The sequence below is a fragment of the Girardinichthys multiradiatus genome, chromosome 13 (assembly GCF_021462225.1).
Source record: "Girardinichthys multiradiatus isolate DD_20200921_A chromosome 13, DD_fGirMul_XY1, whole genome shotgun sequence".
NCBI lineage: Eukaryota > Metazoa > Chordata > Actinopteri > Cyprinodontiformes > Goodeidae > Girardinichthys > Girardinichthys multiradiatus.
Genome location: NC_061806.1, coordinates 22,639,804 through 22,658,262, shown reverse-complemented (window position 1 = coordinate 22,658,262; position 18,459 = coordinate 22,639,804). Strand labels below are relative to the sequence as shown.

Below are 18,459 nucleotides of genomic sequence, written 5' to 3'. Positions count from 1 at the left end.
TAGTAGAATTGATTACTGCAACGGTGTCTTCACAGGTCTGCCTAAAAAGTCGATCAGACAGCTGCAGTTGATCCAGAACGCTGCTGCCTGCGTCCTCACCAGAACTAAGAAAGTGGAGCACATCACCCTGGTTCTAAAGTCCCTACACTGGCTCCCTGTAGCTCAGAGAATAGAGTTTAAAATACTTCTGTTAGTCTATAAATCACTGAATGGCTTAGTACCAAAATACATTACAGACTTGTTGTCAGTGTATCAACCACCCAGACCTCTCAGGTCTTCTGGCTCAAATCTACTCTGCATACCCAGAACCAGAACCAAACATGGAGAAGCAGCTTTTAGTTCTTATGCTCCACTAATCTGGAATAAACTGCCAGAAAACTGTAAAAGTGCCGAAACCCTAAGTTACTTTAAATCAAGATTAAAAACTTATTTGTTTAGAGTGGCCTTTGACTGTGCCATCTAGGCATGATTTGTTGCGTTTTCAGTCCAATTTTGCTTTTGTTTTCTTATCCATCATTCTATTCTCTTTATTTTATTTTATTTTTTTTTATTACCTCTGTTGTGTGATTTTATCATTTGATTTGTTTTTCTGTGTCTGTATCTGTGTTTATTTTCTTTGTGATTGTATTGTAATTGTATGTACAGCGCTTTGAGTGTCTCGTTGCTGAAAAGCGCTATATAAATAAACTTACCTTACCTTACATGAATTTGAATGGTTGGAAAAATGTGTCTTTTGATTTCTGTTACAATGATCCCTACTAGTTTGTCTTTGAGGGTTTAAAATTTAAAAAAACTAACAAATGTGGAAAAAATGGCTAAAAGAAGTGTCCTTGAGAAAGCTGCAAACACTGACCATCTCCATTCTCTCCGTAACCAAGTGACGGAGGCATCGTGATGATCCGCCGCTCTCCAACACACATTCCCAGAAGTCCCTGATCCATGCCGGCAATCAGCCACCCGATCCCAACATACGTGTCATAGGTACGCATGCGAGTGTGGCTGTAACATAAGGTGAGGAAAATAAGTGATATCTTCATATTGGTGTGATTTGTTGAAAAAAAACATTCAAAAATGAGTGATCATGCAGGCCAAACCTGGAGTCAAACAGGGTCCCATCCAGCAGGGTGCCGTTGTAGTGATAACGCACAAAGTCAGAAACCTCCACCTTTCTGGAGCAGGTGGGAGGAGTGTAGAAGGTGTTGATCTGGACGTCATCGTCGGGGTTCCACACGTCCAGCAGTAGAACATCAAAGTGGAGGATGGAGTCCGGAGGGATGATGTCGCCTGAGGAGGAGAACAGATCCGGTTATCAGCAATGAACACAAAAACAGCACTGAGTCATATGTGAGAATACATCTAGAGTACAATGACCTGACACTTGTCACACATCAAAGCAGGCGTTTTCTTATCTTTCACTGCCTGCTTTGTTTTCTAATTTAACTGCTCATGCAGCAAGTAACTAATTATTGACAATAACAAATAATAACAATGAGCAAGTATTTGGGTTAGTATCCATTGGCATTACAGGTCCTTCTCAAAATATTAGCATATTGTGATAAAGTTCATTATTTTCCATAATATCATGATGAAAATTTTACATTAATATATTTTAGATTCATTGCACACTAACTGAAATATTTCAGGTCTTTTATTGTCTTAATATGGATGATTTTGGCATACAGTTCATGAAAACCCAAAATTCCTATCTCACAAAATTAGCATATCATTAAAAGGGTCTCTAAACGAGCTATGAACCTAATCATCTGAATCAACGAGTTAACTCTAAACACCTGCAAAAGATTCCTGAGGCCTTTAAAACTCCCAGCCTGGTTCATCACTCAAAACCCCAATCATGGGTAAGACTGCCGACCTGACTGCTGTCCAGAAGGCCACTATTGACACCATCAAGCAAGAGGGTAAGACACAGAAAGAAATTTCTGAATGAATAGGCTATTCCCAGAGTGCTGTATCAAGGCACCTCAGTGGGAAGTCTGTGGGAAGGAAAAAGTGTGGCAGAAAACGCTGCACAACGAAAAGAGGTGACCGGACCCTGAGGAAGATTGTGGAGAAGGGCCGATTCCAGACCTTGAGGGACCTGCGGAAGCAGTGGACTGAGTCTGGAGTAGAAACATCCAGAGCCACCGTGCACAGGCGTGTGCAGGAAATGGGCTACAGGTGCCGCATTCCCCAGGTCAAGCCACTTTTGAACCAGAAACAGCGGCAGAAGCGCCTGACCTGGGCTACAGAGAAGCAGCACTGGACTGTTGCTCAGTGGTCCAAAGTACTTTTTTCGGATGAAAGCAAATTCTGCACGTCATTCAGAAATCAAGGTGCCAGAGTCTGGAGGAAGACTGGGGAGAAGGAAATGCCAAAATGCCAGAAGTCCAGTGTCAAGTACCCACAGTCAGTGATGGTCTGGGGTGCCGTGTCAGCTGCTGGTGTTGGTCCACTGTGTTTTATCAAGGGCAGGGTCAATGCAGCTAGCTATCAGGAGATTTTGGAGCACTTCATGCTTCCATCTGCTGAAAAGCTTTATGGAGATGCTACTAGAGCAACATAAAATCTTAATAATAATAATAATAATAAAAATTACCTTAATGGTGATTGTGTTAGACAGAAAAAGTGCTGGAAAAAATCCCTGTAATTGTTTAAAAATGAATAGAGTTCAAGAATCTCATCCCCATACCCTTCTGTGCATGACCAACAAAAGATCACTCCAACCGAGAAGTGCTAAAACTTTAATCTGCCATCACAAGAAGGAATCCAGCATGATTTCCCAGCTCCTCAGGAGAACAATGAACAGTAATAATTTGTATGGCACAGCTGGGGGACAGTTCAGCTTTCTCTAAAAGAAACATGCCTGGTGATTGTTTGTAAAGCCTGAGAGGGCTGTTTTAATAAATGAATTACTGAGCTCATGCTTTAGCTCGTTACTGTAGTTTAATGAATTGTGTTATATCAGAGAGACGTCACATCCGTTCTCTAGGAGGAGGAGGTGCAGCGGGAGGGGTGGGCGCTTTTAAACCTTTGCTGGTGAGTTGGCAATCTGTGTTGCTTCTGAAAGTATTGTTTTTACCTCCTGGAGAATGTCTTTCTAATCCTTCTGTGTGTCTTCCTCTCCTTCATCTCTGACTGACATGGATTGAGTGGAGAACACAGCCCGAGGTCTAACAGGCACACGCTTTTCCTCTTATTGTCTAAGTACTTCATGCCAGCACGCAAATGACAAACCAGTCTCGATAGGTAAGCCTTCTTTTGTTATTGTAATTGTTAGCAGATAAGGGCGCATCGACAGTTCAGTCTGAACAATGGACCAGCTGTGTTTATGTTAAAAAGAACAGCTGGAGAGTTTAACTACATGAAACTGATGCCACCAGTCACGACTAACAATTAAGACTCTGGCAGTGAGCAGCTTCCTCTCAGTAGCTTCCTGGTTTGTAATGACTCTCTGACATCACTCTGCATGGATGTTTAGGAACAGACCACTTCCCCTATGCTTCAAAACACTCTAAAACAAGACCATAAAAACTGTAGCGTCGGACTGTTATGATCCAGCTGCAGGTTCATGATGAGGTGCCCTAATATTGCATGTTTACAGTTCTCATTCTGGTTATGAGTGCAGAATATTAGATTAAACATGAAGCAGCAGCTGTAACCAAAATTACTCCAAGAGCACATGGATGTCAAAAAACCCAGATCAACATTTAAATCACTGCAAGCCTCACTTGCCTCAGTTAAGGTCGAAGTTCATGATTTAACAATAAGGAGGAGAGACTGAGCAAAAATGATATCCATCTGAGAGTTACAAGGTCAAAACCACAGATGACTAAAAGTAACCCGGATCACATTACTTTCCCTTTAAAACGAACATCTTGACAAACCCTAAAACGTTTGGATAAATATTCTGTGGACTGATGAGACAAAGTGGAACTTTTTTGAAAGGTGTGGATTCAGCTACATCAGGAGTAAAAGTAACACATGTAAGTTTTGAGAGTCTTAGGCAAAGTCTGCACTTAAATCCAACTGAGATGCTGAGGCATGACCTTAAACAGGCCGTTCATGCACAATAACGCATATATTCCTGGTGGACTAAAGCAATTCTGCAAAGAAGAGTTGGGCAAAAAAATTCTCCACAGAGATGTAAAAGACTTAGTACCAGTTAACGCGAGCACTTGTTGGCAACTGCTGCCACCAATGGTGGCTCAACCAGTTATTAGGTTTAGTGGGGAAATAACATCTTCACAAAGGGTCAAGTTGGTTTGGATAGTTTGGTTTATAAATGAATCATTTGTTTGGGAACTGCACTTTGTATTTACTCAAGTTATCTTTTTCTAATATTAAAACTGGTTTAAAGATCTGAAACATTTGAGTGTGTCAGAAAAGGCTAAATCAGACAATACACATACCGTATCCTTGTTTTCCATAGGCGAGATGAGGAGGGATCTTGATCAGGCTCCTCTCATTGACACACATCCCCACCAGAGCTTTGTCCATCCCTTCAATCAGCTGCTTTTTGCCAACAAACACATTGTAGGTGCTGCTGCGATCGTAGCTGAAACAAAAACGCACCCTAGTTATTATGACAACAACAAAGCATTTCGTTTTTATAACACGGCTTTCGTCACATCTCGAAGGGGATCCACTTCAGTTAGTGCTCGCAGTGAAAACCCTTCTCCTTAGAAAAGAGAATGAAACTTAAACAAAAATAAAAACAAGTCAGGGGGGCAGGGGTGAACCGTATGACCCATGTACGGGGGCTACGGTCCTCGACGCAGCCGTCACGGGTTCGAGTCCCGGCTCACTGACCTTTGCTGCATGTCTTTCCCTCTCTCTCTTCACCCCATTTACTGACTATCAATTTTCAGGATAAAGGCCACTAGTGCCACTAAAAAGAGGTAATTAATGCTTATAATGTTTTTATTTTACCATCGGATCCACTTGCTGTTTCTGAGGACATAGTCAGAAGACCAGCAAAGCTCCTTAAATTGAGGAAATGATATTAAATCCCAAGTTAGGAACATTACTCCTATTAATAAAGTTGATATTTTAGCAGTAATATAACCTGATAGCGAAATCTGCAGAAGAATTGTGTGCAGATCTAGAAATGTCTTCTGTTCTATGTGAGCGTTTCTAGGCCCTTGATGACCTGGTTTGCTGTCAGTTACTAGATGAGTGGTTCTATCATGGAGTCCATTTGACTTTATTCACAAAGCACTGCCTTGCAAACATATTCATCTTTAACTTTTCCACATTTTGTCCCATTACAACAAGCTTCGATATATCTAATTGGGATATTATGTGGTTAACAATCCCAAAGTGGGGCATAATTGTGAAGTGGAAGGAAAATTATGGATTTTGAACTTTTTTTTTTATAAAAACATTTTATTTAGTCCACTTAATCAACTTTCAAGTCTTTATACAGATTCTCAGTTAGATTTAGCTCTGGATTTTGTCTGGGTCATGCTAACACACAAATATGTTTTGATCAGAATCATTCATTTTGGTCTGTAGTCTGCTTGAATGTGAGGTCCTGACCCAGGCTCAAGTCTTTTGCAGCCAAGTTTTCTTCCAGGATTGCATATACATATTTCCATCAGCTCTAACCAGCTTCCCTGTCCCTGGTGAATCTAGCCACCACTACAAAGCGACGGTGTCTTCAGGGTGTCGGTTTACAGCCACACATGGCATTTTGCATGTTGGACAAAAAGTTCAATATTGGTCTCAAAGCGCCTATGTACACATGCTTGCTGAGTCCCCCACATGACTTGCGGCAAACTTTACAACCATGACACACCATACCAATCTTCCACAAGGCGCAGATTTGTGAAGTACACAACCAATACTTGAGAGATCCCACCTTAGCTGTTGATCTCTGCAGCTCTTCCAGAGTAACCATGGGCCTATTGGCTGCATCTCTGATTAATGCTCTTCTTGCCCATGCAGACTGTCAGTTTAGCTGAATGGTGATATATGTTTGAATGTTTGGACCATACTATTCATTTTTAGATAGACTGAACAATATACCTTCAGATTTCCAATGCTTGTGATATTTTTTCCAACATCCCAGTCCTTGACGCGTCTGCTCTGTTCCTTGGTCTTCGTGATACTGTTCCCTGTTTGTTCTAACAAACAACTGAAGCCTTCACAGAACAGCTTGATTTAAACTGAGATTAAATTACACACATGCAGACTTTTTTCATTAATTGGGGGACTGAAGTCAGTTGGTTGCACCAGAGTTTAAGAGAAAAGGGGGCTGCACTCCACCCTTTTAATGTTGTTATGTCTGTATCAAATCATTCGAAAAATGCATCAATTTTTCCACTTCACAGTTATGTACAATTTTGTGCTGGTCTATACCATCAACTCCCACTAAAACACATTAAAATTTGGGGTTGCAACGTGAAAAAATGTGAAAAGGTTTGCATTGACTATATGTGATTAAAACAATCTATATTCTAATGTAAAGACAGATCTCCTATCTGATCAGGTTGTTTTGCACTTGAACTCATCTCAATACTTTGGAGCCACTGGATTACCCACTCAAGCTCACTCTGCCTGCGTGGCTCACCAGGACGAACCAAAACGCGCACTTTTACGCATCGCGCACGCTGTTTGCACCGTGTAGCTCATCTACACCGCACACAGCTTGAATGAGACCGACTAACAAGTGAAACCCACCTTGAGTCGAACTTCTTCCCGTCAGGGAACATGCCAATGTAATGGTATCTGACGAAGTCCCCCACTTTGACTGCGCGCACGCATTGCTCCGGCACGAAGGTTTTCTCTATGAGGATGTCGTCTAACGGGACCGGCGGAGCGTTGCAGGCGGCGAACGTCACCAGGAGCGACAGAGTCAACATCCCCAGCGCACACTTGATCATTTTCCTCCTCCACTAAATTTTCCTAAGTTGGAAACTAACTGTGGTAAAGCCCTTTAATCTATGCACAGTGGCTGCTACCTGCTCACCATGTACGTCGATTTCCTCTACTCCGACTTGGGAAGAAGTCCTGCCCCTGGTCTCAGCACAGGAAGGGTCAATTTGTTGAAAACACGCAACACATCCGGTTCTTATCAGGGCGTCTAATCCTCAACTGGCCACTTAAATCCACACTTTTACGCTTGACATGCAAAGACTAAACTTGAACATCTAATCTTATGTGTGCGATCTCTGCACATGCATACAAGCAATTTTCAGTTAGGCGACTCCACTCTTAATTTGAAATGAAACTGATCATTCCTGCATTTCTTTTCAGCTCTTTTGCGCAAGCTTGACGCTCCCGGGACCGAATGAGATAGTTTGGGCTCCACGTATTGCTCCTGCGCACTGCAGCGGCCAAGACATGTCAACGTGGTACCATAGGGGTCTCCACACCCAGTGAGGCACATCCCCTGCCTCCAGGCACTCAGAAACAAATACAATGTGGCTGTACCTCTTAATTAAACTGAGGTTGAGACAATAAGCAGGCCGCGTTGAATTTTACTTTGGATGCTGCCTTTTAGGGGATTATCGGGTCTTTTGGCGAAGGGGGGAGGCAGAGCAAGCTAGGAATGTTCCTACGTGGCAGTGGGAGTGGGAGGGACACTCTCACCGGGGGCTTAATTAGTAGAATGAGGAAAAAGCCAGGTTTAAACCTTTAAAATGGAGAATGTGCCTAGAAAAAAATGCAACGGACTTTATCCTTCAACTTTTAAAAGGCATTAAAGATTGCCACCAGCTTCCCTTTTTTTTATAGAACATCACATTAAAAGGTGCAAATAGGTTCAGTTCATCATGATTTAACTTGTAGTTGTACGAGAGCAGAAATCAGCACTGATTCACAGTGATTTAATGGGAGGAGCAGCTCTTCTATGGCAAGCCGTTTGTGGAAGTATTTTACATCCCTGATGTTCAAGTACTCCTGTCTACAGAGTGCAGTTTACTGTGGAGGGAAATGTAGGCGGAGTTTAACATATGACCTTATCCCTGACTCAAATGTTTGGCTCCACCCACTACTCAGATTCTAATGTTCTTTCCTCTCAAAAGGTTGTATATCACATTAAAAATTTGGTACTGCTGTGTGATTTGAGGTAACACAAGTCTTGAAGCCCTAATAATTTATAATAAGTATATATAAATTTTTTTAAAGGAATGTGATCAAAAACTGCACAGTGGCACAGTTGGTAGCACTGTTGCCTTGCAGGTTCGATTCCTGGCCGGGGGTCTTTCTGCATGGAGTTTGCATGTTCTCCCCGTGCATGCGTGGGTTCTCACCGGGTACTCCGGCTTCCTCCCACAGTCCAAAGACATGCCTGTTAGGTTAATTGGTACACCGGAGGGTGTGTTCCAACTACAGGGGGATCACACTCCTCAGCCTCCCTGGTAAGGCCTACGCCAGGGTATTGGAGAGGAGAGTCCGGCCGATAGTCGAACCCCGGCTTCAGGAGGAACAGTGTGGTTTTCGTCCCGGCCGTGGAACACTGGACCAGCTCTACACCCTCTACAGGGTACTCGAGGGTTCATGGGAGTTTGCCCAACATGTGTTTTGTGGACCTGGAGAAAGCATTCGACTGTGTCCCTCGTGATGCCCTGTGGGGGGTGCTCCAGGAGTATGGAATCAGGGGCCCTTTACTAGGGGCCACCCGGTCTCTGTACAAGCGGAGCAGGAGTTTGGTTCGCATTGCCAGCACTAAGTTGGACCTGTTCCCGGTGCATGTTGGACTCTGGCAGGGCTGCCCTTTGTCACCGGTCCTGTTCATAACTTTTATGGACAGGATTTCTAGACGCAGCCAAGGGCCGGAGGGGGTCTGGTTTGGGGACCCTGAGGATTTCGTCTCTTCTTTTTGCAGATCACGTGGTCCTGCTGGCCCCCTCTAGCCAAGACCTACAGCATGCACTGGGGCGGTTCGCAGCTGAGTGTGAAGCGGCTGGGATGAAGATCAGCTCCTCCAAGTCCGAGGCCATGGTTCTCGACCGGAAAAGGTTGGCTTGTCCTCTTCAGGTTGGAGGGGAGTTCCTGCATCAAGTGGAGGAGTTTAAGTATCTCGGGGTCTTGTTCACGAGTGAGGGAAGAATGGAGCGGGAGATCGACAGACGGATTGGTGCGGCTGCCACAGTAATGGGGGCGCTGTGCCGGTCCGTTGTGGTGAAGAGAGAGCTGAGCCGAAAAGCAAAGCTCTCAATTTACTGGTCGGTCTACGTTCCTACCCTCACCTATGGCCATGAACTTTGGGTCATGACCGAAAGAACGAGATCACGGATACAAGCGGCTGAAATGAGCTTCCTCCGTAGGGTGGCCGGGGACTCCCTTAGAGATAGGGTGAGGAGCTCGGCCATCCGGGAGGGGCTCGGAGTAGAGCCACTGCTCCTCCACATCGAGAAGAGCCAGTTGAGGTGGCTCGGGCATCTATAGCGGATGCCTCCTGGACGCCTTCCTCGGGAGGTGTTCCAGGCACGTCCCGCCGGGAGGAGGCCCAGGGGACGGCCCATGACACGCTGGAGGGACTATGTATCTCGGCTGGCCTGGGAACGCCTTGGGCTCCCCCGGAGGAGCTGGAGGAGGTGTCTGGGGAGAGGGACATCTGGGCGTCTGCTGAGTCTGCTGCCCCCGCGACCCGGTCCCGGATAAAGCGGAAGACAACGAGAACGAGTACGAGTACGAGTGAAGGCAATTTAGGGCTTTTATGCTGATTAATGTGAAAAGAGCATTACGATAGTTTAGATGAGAAGAAATAAAAGCATTAATAACCATCTCAAGATCCTGTTTTGACACCAAACTTCTGAGTTAGACCAGCTGTTTTTAGTCACCTTTAAGAAACCAGCTGTAGTGTAACCTTTGCATATCAGTCTATTTTTCTTGTTGGTTAACTAGTTTGGATAAATAATGGAGATAATTATTAAATATTAAAATGATTCTCTAAAGACATGATGTTACACCCAGATTCTACTGATCTCCATTTAAACTACTTGAGTATTATTATGCCTGATCAAAACTCTTGATCCAACCAAAATAACGGAACTAGAGCCTGCTAATAGATCATATTTACTGGAGTCACACAAAACCTTGGACCAGAACTTACTAAACGGGCGAAATGACTATTCCAGCAGCCGTCTGAAGGATGTCGATAATTTAGAAAAACGGCTTGCCATAGACAGCAGCCCCCCCTGTTGGACCCTGCGCCTGGTCCTGCCCTGCGCCCTGGGGAGGTTTCAGGCTTTGTCCGGATACGTGGAGGGACGTGACGTGAGGCGGTCCTACAGACAATCCGGGATAACCACTGCCAGCTCAAACTTTGTCTTTTCTTTAAACAAAAATGGCTCCCTCCACTTCTTCTCACCTCTTCTCTGTGTGTTTGCTCGCCTTTTTCCTCTCGGCGGTGAACTCCCAGTATGAAAAGTATAGCTTCAGGAGTTTCCCCAGACATGAGCTGATGCCCCTGGAGTCCGCCTACAAGTACGCGCTGGATCAGTACACGGCGGAGAAGTGGCAGGAAACGGTGGAGTACCTGGAGGTGTCGCTGCGGCTCTACCGACTGCTGCGGGACAGCGAGGCCTTCTGCAATCTGAACTGCAGCTCTGTGCGGCTGGACGACGAGCAGAAGTTTGCGGACTTTCCCGAGCTGCGGGCGTTCGGGAATGTGATGAAAAGGGCGCAGTGCCTGAAGCGCTGCAAGCAGGGGCTGCCAGCTTTCAGGCAGAGCATGCCCGGCAGGGACACCATCGATGAGTTTGAGCAGAGAGAGCCCTACAAATACCTGCAGTATGCCTACTTTAAAGTAAGACAAATGAGAAAATGATGCGCCCTTGGTCTTATTGAACCAATCTCAAACCAGAGTAGTAGCTATAACTACTTTTCTCTACTGTTGACATTATACGTGCTATGTATGTAAACAAAACAAACACAAAAAACGTCTGACTTATTTTAACTAGGTCAATCTTTGTGAAATGCGTTCTGACTTCCACTATGTAGCACAGTTATGGGTCAGTACACTGTTTGCTTGAAATGGTGCCATTCTGGTCCAGGATAGTGTAGTGCGGTCCTTATACAAAGTATGGAACATGGTCTCTCTATTCTCAGCATGAAGCAGGGTACTCTTACTCCCCATTAACTGCAAATCAGTTTAGAGTGCAACAGACAGGTACATTTTTCATCTGGTCCTCATGCATCCCCCTGTCTAATGCCGTCCTGGTTAACTGCCCAAATTTGTTCTTTTATTCGATATAGGTTGTAGGTCTGGCGATGGTCAGGTAAGAAGGGTGAATCGTGACTGGCACTCCATATCTGTGTTAATTAGGCCATTAAATTCTGGACCATTATCCAGTTAAAGGACGCAGGGATGACCCATTATCATTTTGTTGGCAGAGGGCACTAGAGTTGTATTTAAAATATCCTGATATTTATAAAAGAAACAGGCCCACAGCATATCAGATCTTCCTCCCAACGAAGTAGTGGGCACGAAGGGCTTTTCCACATACTTATCCATTGATTCACTCAAACCCCACTGGATAGGTGGCTGCAAAAAAAAAAAAAAAATTCAATCTTAGTCTAATCTGACCAAATCTGATCCAGTTAAAGCTTAGTGGAGTTTACTAAACTCTGCATGTTTACATTTGTGATGGTGGGCATCACTGGCATAAAAAAAAAAACAACCCCATTGGCATGTAGATAATATCCATTGGCCACTGTGGAGTTTTGGTGAGCTTAAGTCACCTTTCTCTGCTGTAGCGCTCTGTGAACTGTGAACCTTGTGTAACAGGTAGTTCAAAGGACCCAAAATTGCAGCCGGACACAACTGATAAGATTCAAAAGGTTTGAGATCTCTGGAAGGCGCTCGGCAGGAAACCACCAGCGGTAGGCACAGGAACCTCAAAAGGGCAGACAGATTGGTTAGTGGCTGTGAAGAGAACTGAGAATATTGTCAAACTCGGATAAAGCCACCAAACTTTTCAGAATCCATGGGAGACTCAGGAAACTGAATTTCGGCTCCTCAGTGTGGTCGTCTGGTGACAGCAGGCTTGCGTCACGGGTCATCAGTTTTGCAAACCCAGTGAATATGCAGAATGCGGTGGTCAGGAGACAGAAACAAGGTCAGAGCCGAGAGGACAGAATACGGCGACAGGATCCGAGGGAGAGGCTTGAATCGTTGGTCAGAGCACAGAAGCAAAATCATTAAGGGGGAACCAGATTCAGGCAGATGGATCCAGGGGTTAGGCAGAGGGTGGTAGTCAGGAGGCAGAAGCAAGGTCGATGTCCAGAAATCAGAAGTCAAGAGAATAACCGATGTGGGGAGAGCAGAGAAATCCAGGTGGCAAAAACGAAATCAGAATCAGGCAGGCAGGCAGGCAAGGAAGCAACGCTGGACATTTTCTCACACACGGCCTTCGATAATCTGGCACTGGTTGTCTGTCAGAGAGGTGTATATAAAGGCAGGAGCACAGGTGGAGCAGATGAGGAGTAATTAGGGAGCTGGCTGGAAACCAATCATCCTAAAAGCTGCAGCACAGAGCAGGCAGACAGGTGATGCAGACAACCAGTGCAGAATCATAGCACCTTGTGGTGGCAAGATATGGGTTCTCATCAAGACCAGTGGCTAAAAGGAATGGGCGTCTGTGTCACATATTTACACCTCGGGAAACAGGAAGTTATGGATTACTAATTGGAAGTTGCTTGAAACTCAGATCAACTTAAATTAGTACAGAATATATTGAAAGAGCTTCAGGGGGCGCGGTTTGTGGTGTACAGGTATACAGATGTCATGAGTCCTGGATGCAGCCGTCCAGGGTTCGATTCCAGACCCTGGGACCTTTGTTGCATATCTTCCACCTTCTTTCTCTGCCCATTTTCCCCATCTGTCTACTGTGAAATAAAGGCCACTACTGCCACAAAATTAAAGAGCCTGTATTACATTTATTCTAAAGGGATTGTTGCTACCATTAACTATGGGTAAATAATACTTTTTTAACATAGAATTGTTCCTTACTGAATAAATGTACTCATAAGATTTTGCTACTGCAGTAAAAGATAGGTTTAGGGCCCAAGAATTTGTCCATGTCCGTGTCCCTGCTCCAACAGAACCGACGTAAACTGTTGAATTATCTCGTCTTTCTGTCGCACCGTTCTGCAGGAACCTTCATTTAAATCAGGCGAGTTCAGGAAGTTAAGACTTTCAGGAGCAGAATTACCCTTCCCTGGTTCATACCACACAACTATCTTTCTATTTGTGCATTTATTTGTCTAAAAACACAATAATAAAATATATCTTGTCTTGATGTGTTTTCATCGTTGTGTTTTACAGTCGAACAACCTGGCCAAAGCTGTGTCTGCTGCTCACACCTTCCTGCTGAAACATCCTAATGATGAGATGATGCAGAGGAACATGGCTTATTACAACAGTCTACCTGGAGCTGAAGAACATCTAAAAGATCTTGAGACCAAATCCTATGAGGTAAGAAAAGCACACATGCTCACAGTCCTCTAACATGTATTGTTAGCCTGGAATTTCACCATTTGGTCCATGTTTTAAATGACTTCTACGGAAGTTTTGTGTAAAATCTAAATATTCCTGTATAATATGATCATCCAAGGGCATTGAAAAGCAACAGCACTGCATTTACTTAGTAAAAGTATGGGATATGTTGACATAATTTCTAATTTCTAATGTCTCTTTAAAAACAAAGAAAATGACCAATAATTGATCAGAGCGCAGTTGGCTTTATGCAGTTTCTCATAAATAAATAAAGGCATTGTTTATACATCAATAAGTATTTCAAAGACATGTAGGTTATATTATTTTAAACATTGCAAAAACTGTCACAGGTGAGCCAGATTTGGCAGAATGAACAGAGGAAATCAAATCTGAACACTTAGTTTATCTTTTACGACATTAAATCACATAAAACATAAATAGCCCCTCAGTAAGTAGTAAAGCAGAGTTAGAGGTCAAGGATTACTAACTGAAATTCAATTAAACTGTAAAGTATAAATACTTTATGCGCGTTGATTTCAGTGTAATTGTTAAGGGTGTGGTAATTTTTTAAAAGTAATTATTTCTTAACATCGATTTTTTTCTTAATCCGCACTGAAATTTAAGGTTGGATTTTTCAAAGGTTTTCAGTGTGAGTTTATGTTACTGCAGTAAAATGTTTTATTAAAGGATTTTTACGTATCTTTACCAAGGATGCCAGTAAGAATGTAGGAGGCTATATCATAAAGATGAAACAGAACCTGTGATTTGATCTGGTACCATTTACCAGTAACAGCAACAAATAACAGCAAATAAGTGTAATGTAAACAAGTCATTTTTTTTTATTTGATGTTGGTAATTTGGACCAGAACTATTAAAGAGAATTGCTCTTTAAACTGGAAGCCGTCTGATCACCAATCCTATCATTGGCTCTGTGGGTTTGCTAATGCAGCGGCGGCTGTGGTTAGCGGGCCAAATGGGCCTCTCTGTTATTATAAGCTTCAGTAACCTAAGAAATGCACAGATCAATGAAGGCTTCATTAATTCTTGCTTTTTAAGAATACCAAATGGATTCATGAATGTGTACAATCCAAATATTATAGTATTGCATCATGATTGTGTGTTTTGTTTCTGTCCAGACTTTATTTTTGCGAGCAGTGAAGGCGTACAATGGCGATAACTTCCGCACGTCAGTGTCGGACATGGAGCTGGCGCTGAGGGATTTCTTCAAGGTCTACGACGAGTGCCTGGCTGCGTCTGAGGGTCCGAGACACGTCAAAGAGTTTAAAGACTTCTACGCTTCTATAGCTGGTTGGTTCATCTCCTACTGGTTTACCTCTATCAGCCCATCACAGCTGGTTTAGTACTTTCTGGATCTATTTAGAGGTCGCCGCAAAGTATTGAATCGTTTTCTTGGTTTTGTTTCAGACCACTACACTGAAGTCCTTGAAAGAAAGGTGATGTGTGAAAGTGACCTGACTCCCGTAGTCGGAGGCTTCGTTGTTGAGAAGTTCGTGGCAACGATGTATCATTACCTGCAGTTCGCCTATTACAAATGTGAGCAGGTGCACATCCATGGTTCACCTTGTTTACGTTTTTTCAGTGGAAATCTGTGCATGCAGCTCATAATTGTCTCGCTTTCTTCAGTGAATGACCTAAAGAACGCGGTGCCGTGTGCTATCAGCTACATACTGTTTGACCCCAACGACGAAGTCATGAACAACAACGTGGCCTATTACAAGTACCACAGAAACAAGTGGGGACTGACGGAGGAGGACTTCCTCGCCAGAGCAGTGCGTGACATCCTTTTTTAAAATTTAATCATAAAAATCTAAATAAATTATGCTCGCCACTGAAACACCCAGAAGCAAAGAAAAAACAAAATAACAAATGTTGATACATTTCTATAACCCTTTGTTTTTGCATGAATAACTTTTTCCCATAATACCATAAATAAAACCCTTATGTCTGTGTTGTATAAAACTGCAGGCAGCAGTTAGTTTTCTGAGCACATCTCTTTCTCTGAAAGAGACTAATTTTATGGGTTAACAGGTGAGCTTTGGAGGAGCTGCAGGATTGATTTACTTTACTTTAGGACGCAGACAGATGAGCTGTTTTCACTCATTTGGCTTTATAATCTGAATTTATCTTCAAGGTTTAATGCAAATTAAATGATTTCCATATGTTTTTTTTCACTTTGGGCGTGTGTTTTGACATACAAAATACTGATAAGTGCTCATTTTGTTAGTTTTGGGCAAGGGAAGGCATCAGTATGCTCTTTTTGTCTGACGTGCTTCAGTTTATTTCTTCAGTTGCTTTATGTGTGTTTAATTGGCAGATTACATTTCAGTTGCACATTTCTGCAGCTGTGGGTTAGTCTGAATAGACTAAACCAAAAAATTGCAAATATATACTGATCAATCACAGACACAAAACCTTTAGAAAAACAAGAAAAAAAGAAAACAATTGAGGCTTGTGTTGTTAAACGTGCAACTGAAATAATGTTTTTCCACCAAATTAAGCTCTGAAATGCAGCATCAGTAACATAGTAACAAGATATGATTTATCAGAATTAGATTTGAAGGTTTAAAAATGCAGATCTGTGTTAATATTTACTGTGATATTTAATAACTAGATGTCATGCTGGGGTGTGTTTTGTTATATATTAGATTATTGTGAATTATACCTATAACTGTTATAAGTTTCGGTTGTATACTTTCAATTTACATTATGCCAACACATCAAGCTAAATCTGCTGGGTGTAGATGAAGGAATAATAGATATAAATGTAGTATTTGGGGTTTTTTTTTTAAATATAAAAAGATGTGTTTTTGGACAGCTTCCTTCCCGGGGGTTTTGTGAACATGTTTGTATCTGTGTGTCTGCTGCAGGAGGCAGTGCGCTACTACAATCAGACCACCCTGCAGCTGCAGATGTTGGAGTTCTCAAAGCAACGCCTTGCCAGCGATGATGAGGTGAGTGTCTGTCTTTACATATTTCTGGGTGTTTGTGCATCACCGGATCCCTTGATCGTTAAAGGAACATTAAAAATTGGTATCTCTCAATAAACGTGCTTGATTTCCACTGAAAAACAAACTCATACATTTAAGACTGGATTGTTGGTTTCATGTCTCCATCTCAGTGTTATTTATAAGGAAAAACTGTATTATTCAGTCTGGTCGCATGACCCCATGCAGAACAATGCAGGCTGTGTTCACCAGGCTGCAATACCACCGACGGGCCTGTGATGGCAGCATGACACTGAGTTAACTAGTTATTTTGGAGAATCTCAACAAATAGGTTATACATGTTTTATGTTGTATATTCAGTTCTACAAATCTGATACAAAAATAAGAGAACGTCCACTTACAAATAAAACAGACCCTTTTAATTTATTTTCTTATATATGTGTGTGTCCACAGGGGGAGGTGGTGGAGTTTATAGACGAGTTTCTGGACGAGGACCAATAGCACACATGGAAAAACTCCAAAATACTCAATCAGAAATGATTAAACACTCCAACCGTTTGTATTTATTTAAATACTTAGAGTTTTTAACTTAAAATTTTTTGTTTTACCTCCACTTTTAATGCATCAATTGTGTTCCTGATTTGTCATTTTGTGCAGTAAATATTCAGTTTTGCTGTCTTCTAAATTCATTCCATACTGTGAATCGTGGATGATGTTGATGTTGTTTTTTTATTTCTATAAAATATATTTCCTTGTCTATAACTTATAGGCACAGATGTTAGGTTCAGTGTTGTTGCTACATTAATATATTCTTTGAGAAATATTCTTTGTTTGGTACATTAAAAGGAAGAAAAGGCTTAAATAGGCACTATTCCATAATCCATAATACAGATCAACATTGCATCATACCTTTAGGCAAAGTCTGAACAGTTATTTTTGGTATCCATGCTTAAAATAATTACCTTGGTGGGTTAATTAATGAGCTAATTCTCTGTTCCAGCCCAGAGATTTTTCTTCGCTTCAGCTTTAATTAAAAAGAAAAAAGCCACAAAAAAAGCGGTGGAGAACGTGATAAAGTGCAGAGCGGAGGCATTCAGAGAAAACACTAAGTTGGTTATTAATGTTTGAACATTGAGTCTCTGTGCAGTTTGTCTCACAGTGGTGTTAGAAACCCACAGGGGAACATTCCCCCTGTGTTACTGCGTGTCGCAGGTCTGCATTCTCACTCTCTTCTGTCTCTTTTACTGCCTTTCTTTCACCACCGACCGCATTTCGACCTCTACTCCTCTGACTTTTTTTATCGCACTAAGGAGTTTTGGTAAATTAAAAAAAGTTGGCTGAAAATAATCACATCTGCTGTGTCATGAACGGATACAAGGGTGGTTATCAGAAAGCAAGGTTTCAGGAAGCACTGTTAACATGATTTACCGTGCCTTAAAAAGTAACAGCAAACCTCAGTGTAATTTATTGGGATTTTTTTTCCTGACAGCCTAATAACTGAAAATCAGAAAGGTTTTGTATTCCGTGCTCTTTCCTCTGATACCACTGAATAAAATCTGCAACACAATGCCTTCAGATTTAATTTTAGTATGTATCCAGCTGTTCTGTGAAGGCTATAGAGGTTTGTTAGAGAACACCATGAAGAACATAAGATTGAGCTGCTTGCAGTTTCCCACAAGTGATGTAGAGGACTCAGCAAAACATGTTGCAAAATAGGCTCTGGTCAGATGAAACCCAAATTATAATGAAGTTATTTGTCTGTTAGAACGGCCCAGTCAAAGTCCAGACCTAAATCCAGTTGAGAATCTGAGGCAAGACTTGACCTAAGCTGTTCAAAAAAGAAGGCAGGTTAAAATTCCTCCCTATAGATGTGCAAAGCTGGTAGTAAAATACCCCCAAAGGTTGAAATGGCTGCAAAGGCTGGTACTACAAAGTGCTGGCTCAGGGGGGGTTGAACATGAAAGCAAGCCACACTTTTCAGATTTTTATTTTGAAGGGTTTTTGAAGCCATGAATCAGTTCCTTCCACTTTACAATCTAGCAAATAAAA

At 42.5% G+C, this 18,459-nt stretch overlaps 2 protein-coding genes across 3 annotated transcripts in view; one reads left to right on the top strand and one right to left on the bottom strand.

The window, feature by feature from the left end:
• fkbp9 (FKBP prolyl isomerase 9) overlaps positions 1-12,308 on the bottom strand; it is a 37,535-nt gene extending 25,227 nt beyond the window's left edge. Inside the window, exons 1-4 of one of the 2 annotated variants that reach the window (XM_047384654.1) lie at positions 11,922-12,308; positions 4,407-4,552; positions 1,095-1,284; positions 854-999 (exon numbers count right to left, since the gene is read on the bottom strand). In XM_047384654.1, coding sequence (XP_047240610.1) covers positions 854-999; positions 1,095-1,284; positions 4,407-4,552; positions 11,922-11,935 — 496 coding nt within the window. In that variant the 5' untranslated portion in view covers positions 11,936-12,308. Of the gene's footprint in view, positions 1-853; positions 1,000-1,094; positions 1,285-4,406; positions 4,553-6,678; positions 7,023-11,921 lie in introns of those variants that run through there. The other variant, XM_047384653.1, reaches the window with a different exon arrangement.
• On the top strand, positions 10,164-17,977 carry LOC124879848 (cartilage associated protein). Its single transcript, XM_047384656.1, has 7 exons — positions 10,164-10,753; positions 13,274-13,423; positions 14,581-14,752; positions 14,870-14,998; positions 15,089-15,234; positions 16,333-16,416; positions 16,864-17,977. The coding sequence occupies exons 1-7, from the start codon at positions 10,292-10,294 to the stop codon at positions 16,909-16,911; spliced, it is 1,191 nt and encodes a 396-aa protein (XP_047240612.1). The 5' UTR covers positions 10,164-10,291; the 3' UTR covers positions 16,912-17,977.
• Positions 17,978-18,459: the final 482 nt, after the last annotated feature.

What these genes read in the sequence shown, in the direction of transcription:
- LOC124879848 (XM_047384656.1), top strand. Translation starts at nt 10,292, where the DNA reads ATGGCTCCCTCCACTTCTTCTCACCTCTTCTCTGTGTGTTTGCTCGCC. An exon ending in TTGAGACCAAATCCTATGAG is followed by an intron (nt 13,424 to 14,580) that starts GTAAGAAAAGCA and finishes GTTTCTGTCCAG; the next exon opens with ACTTTATTTTTGCGAGCAGT. An exon ending in AGGACTTCCTCGCCAGAGCA is followed by an intron (nt 15,235 to 16,332) that starts GTGCGTGACATC and finishes TGTCTGCTGCAG; the next exon opens with GAGGCAGTGCGCTACTACAA.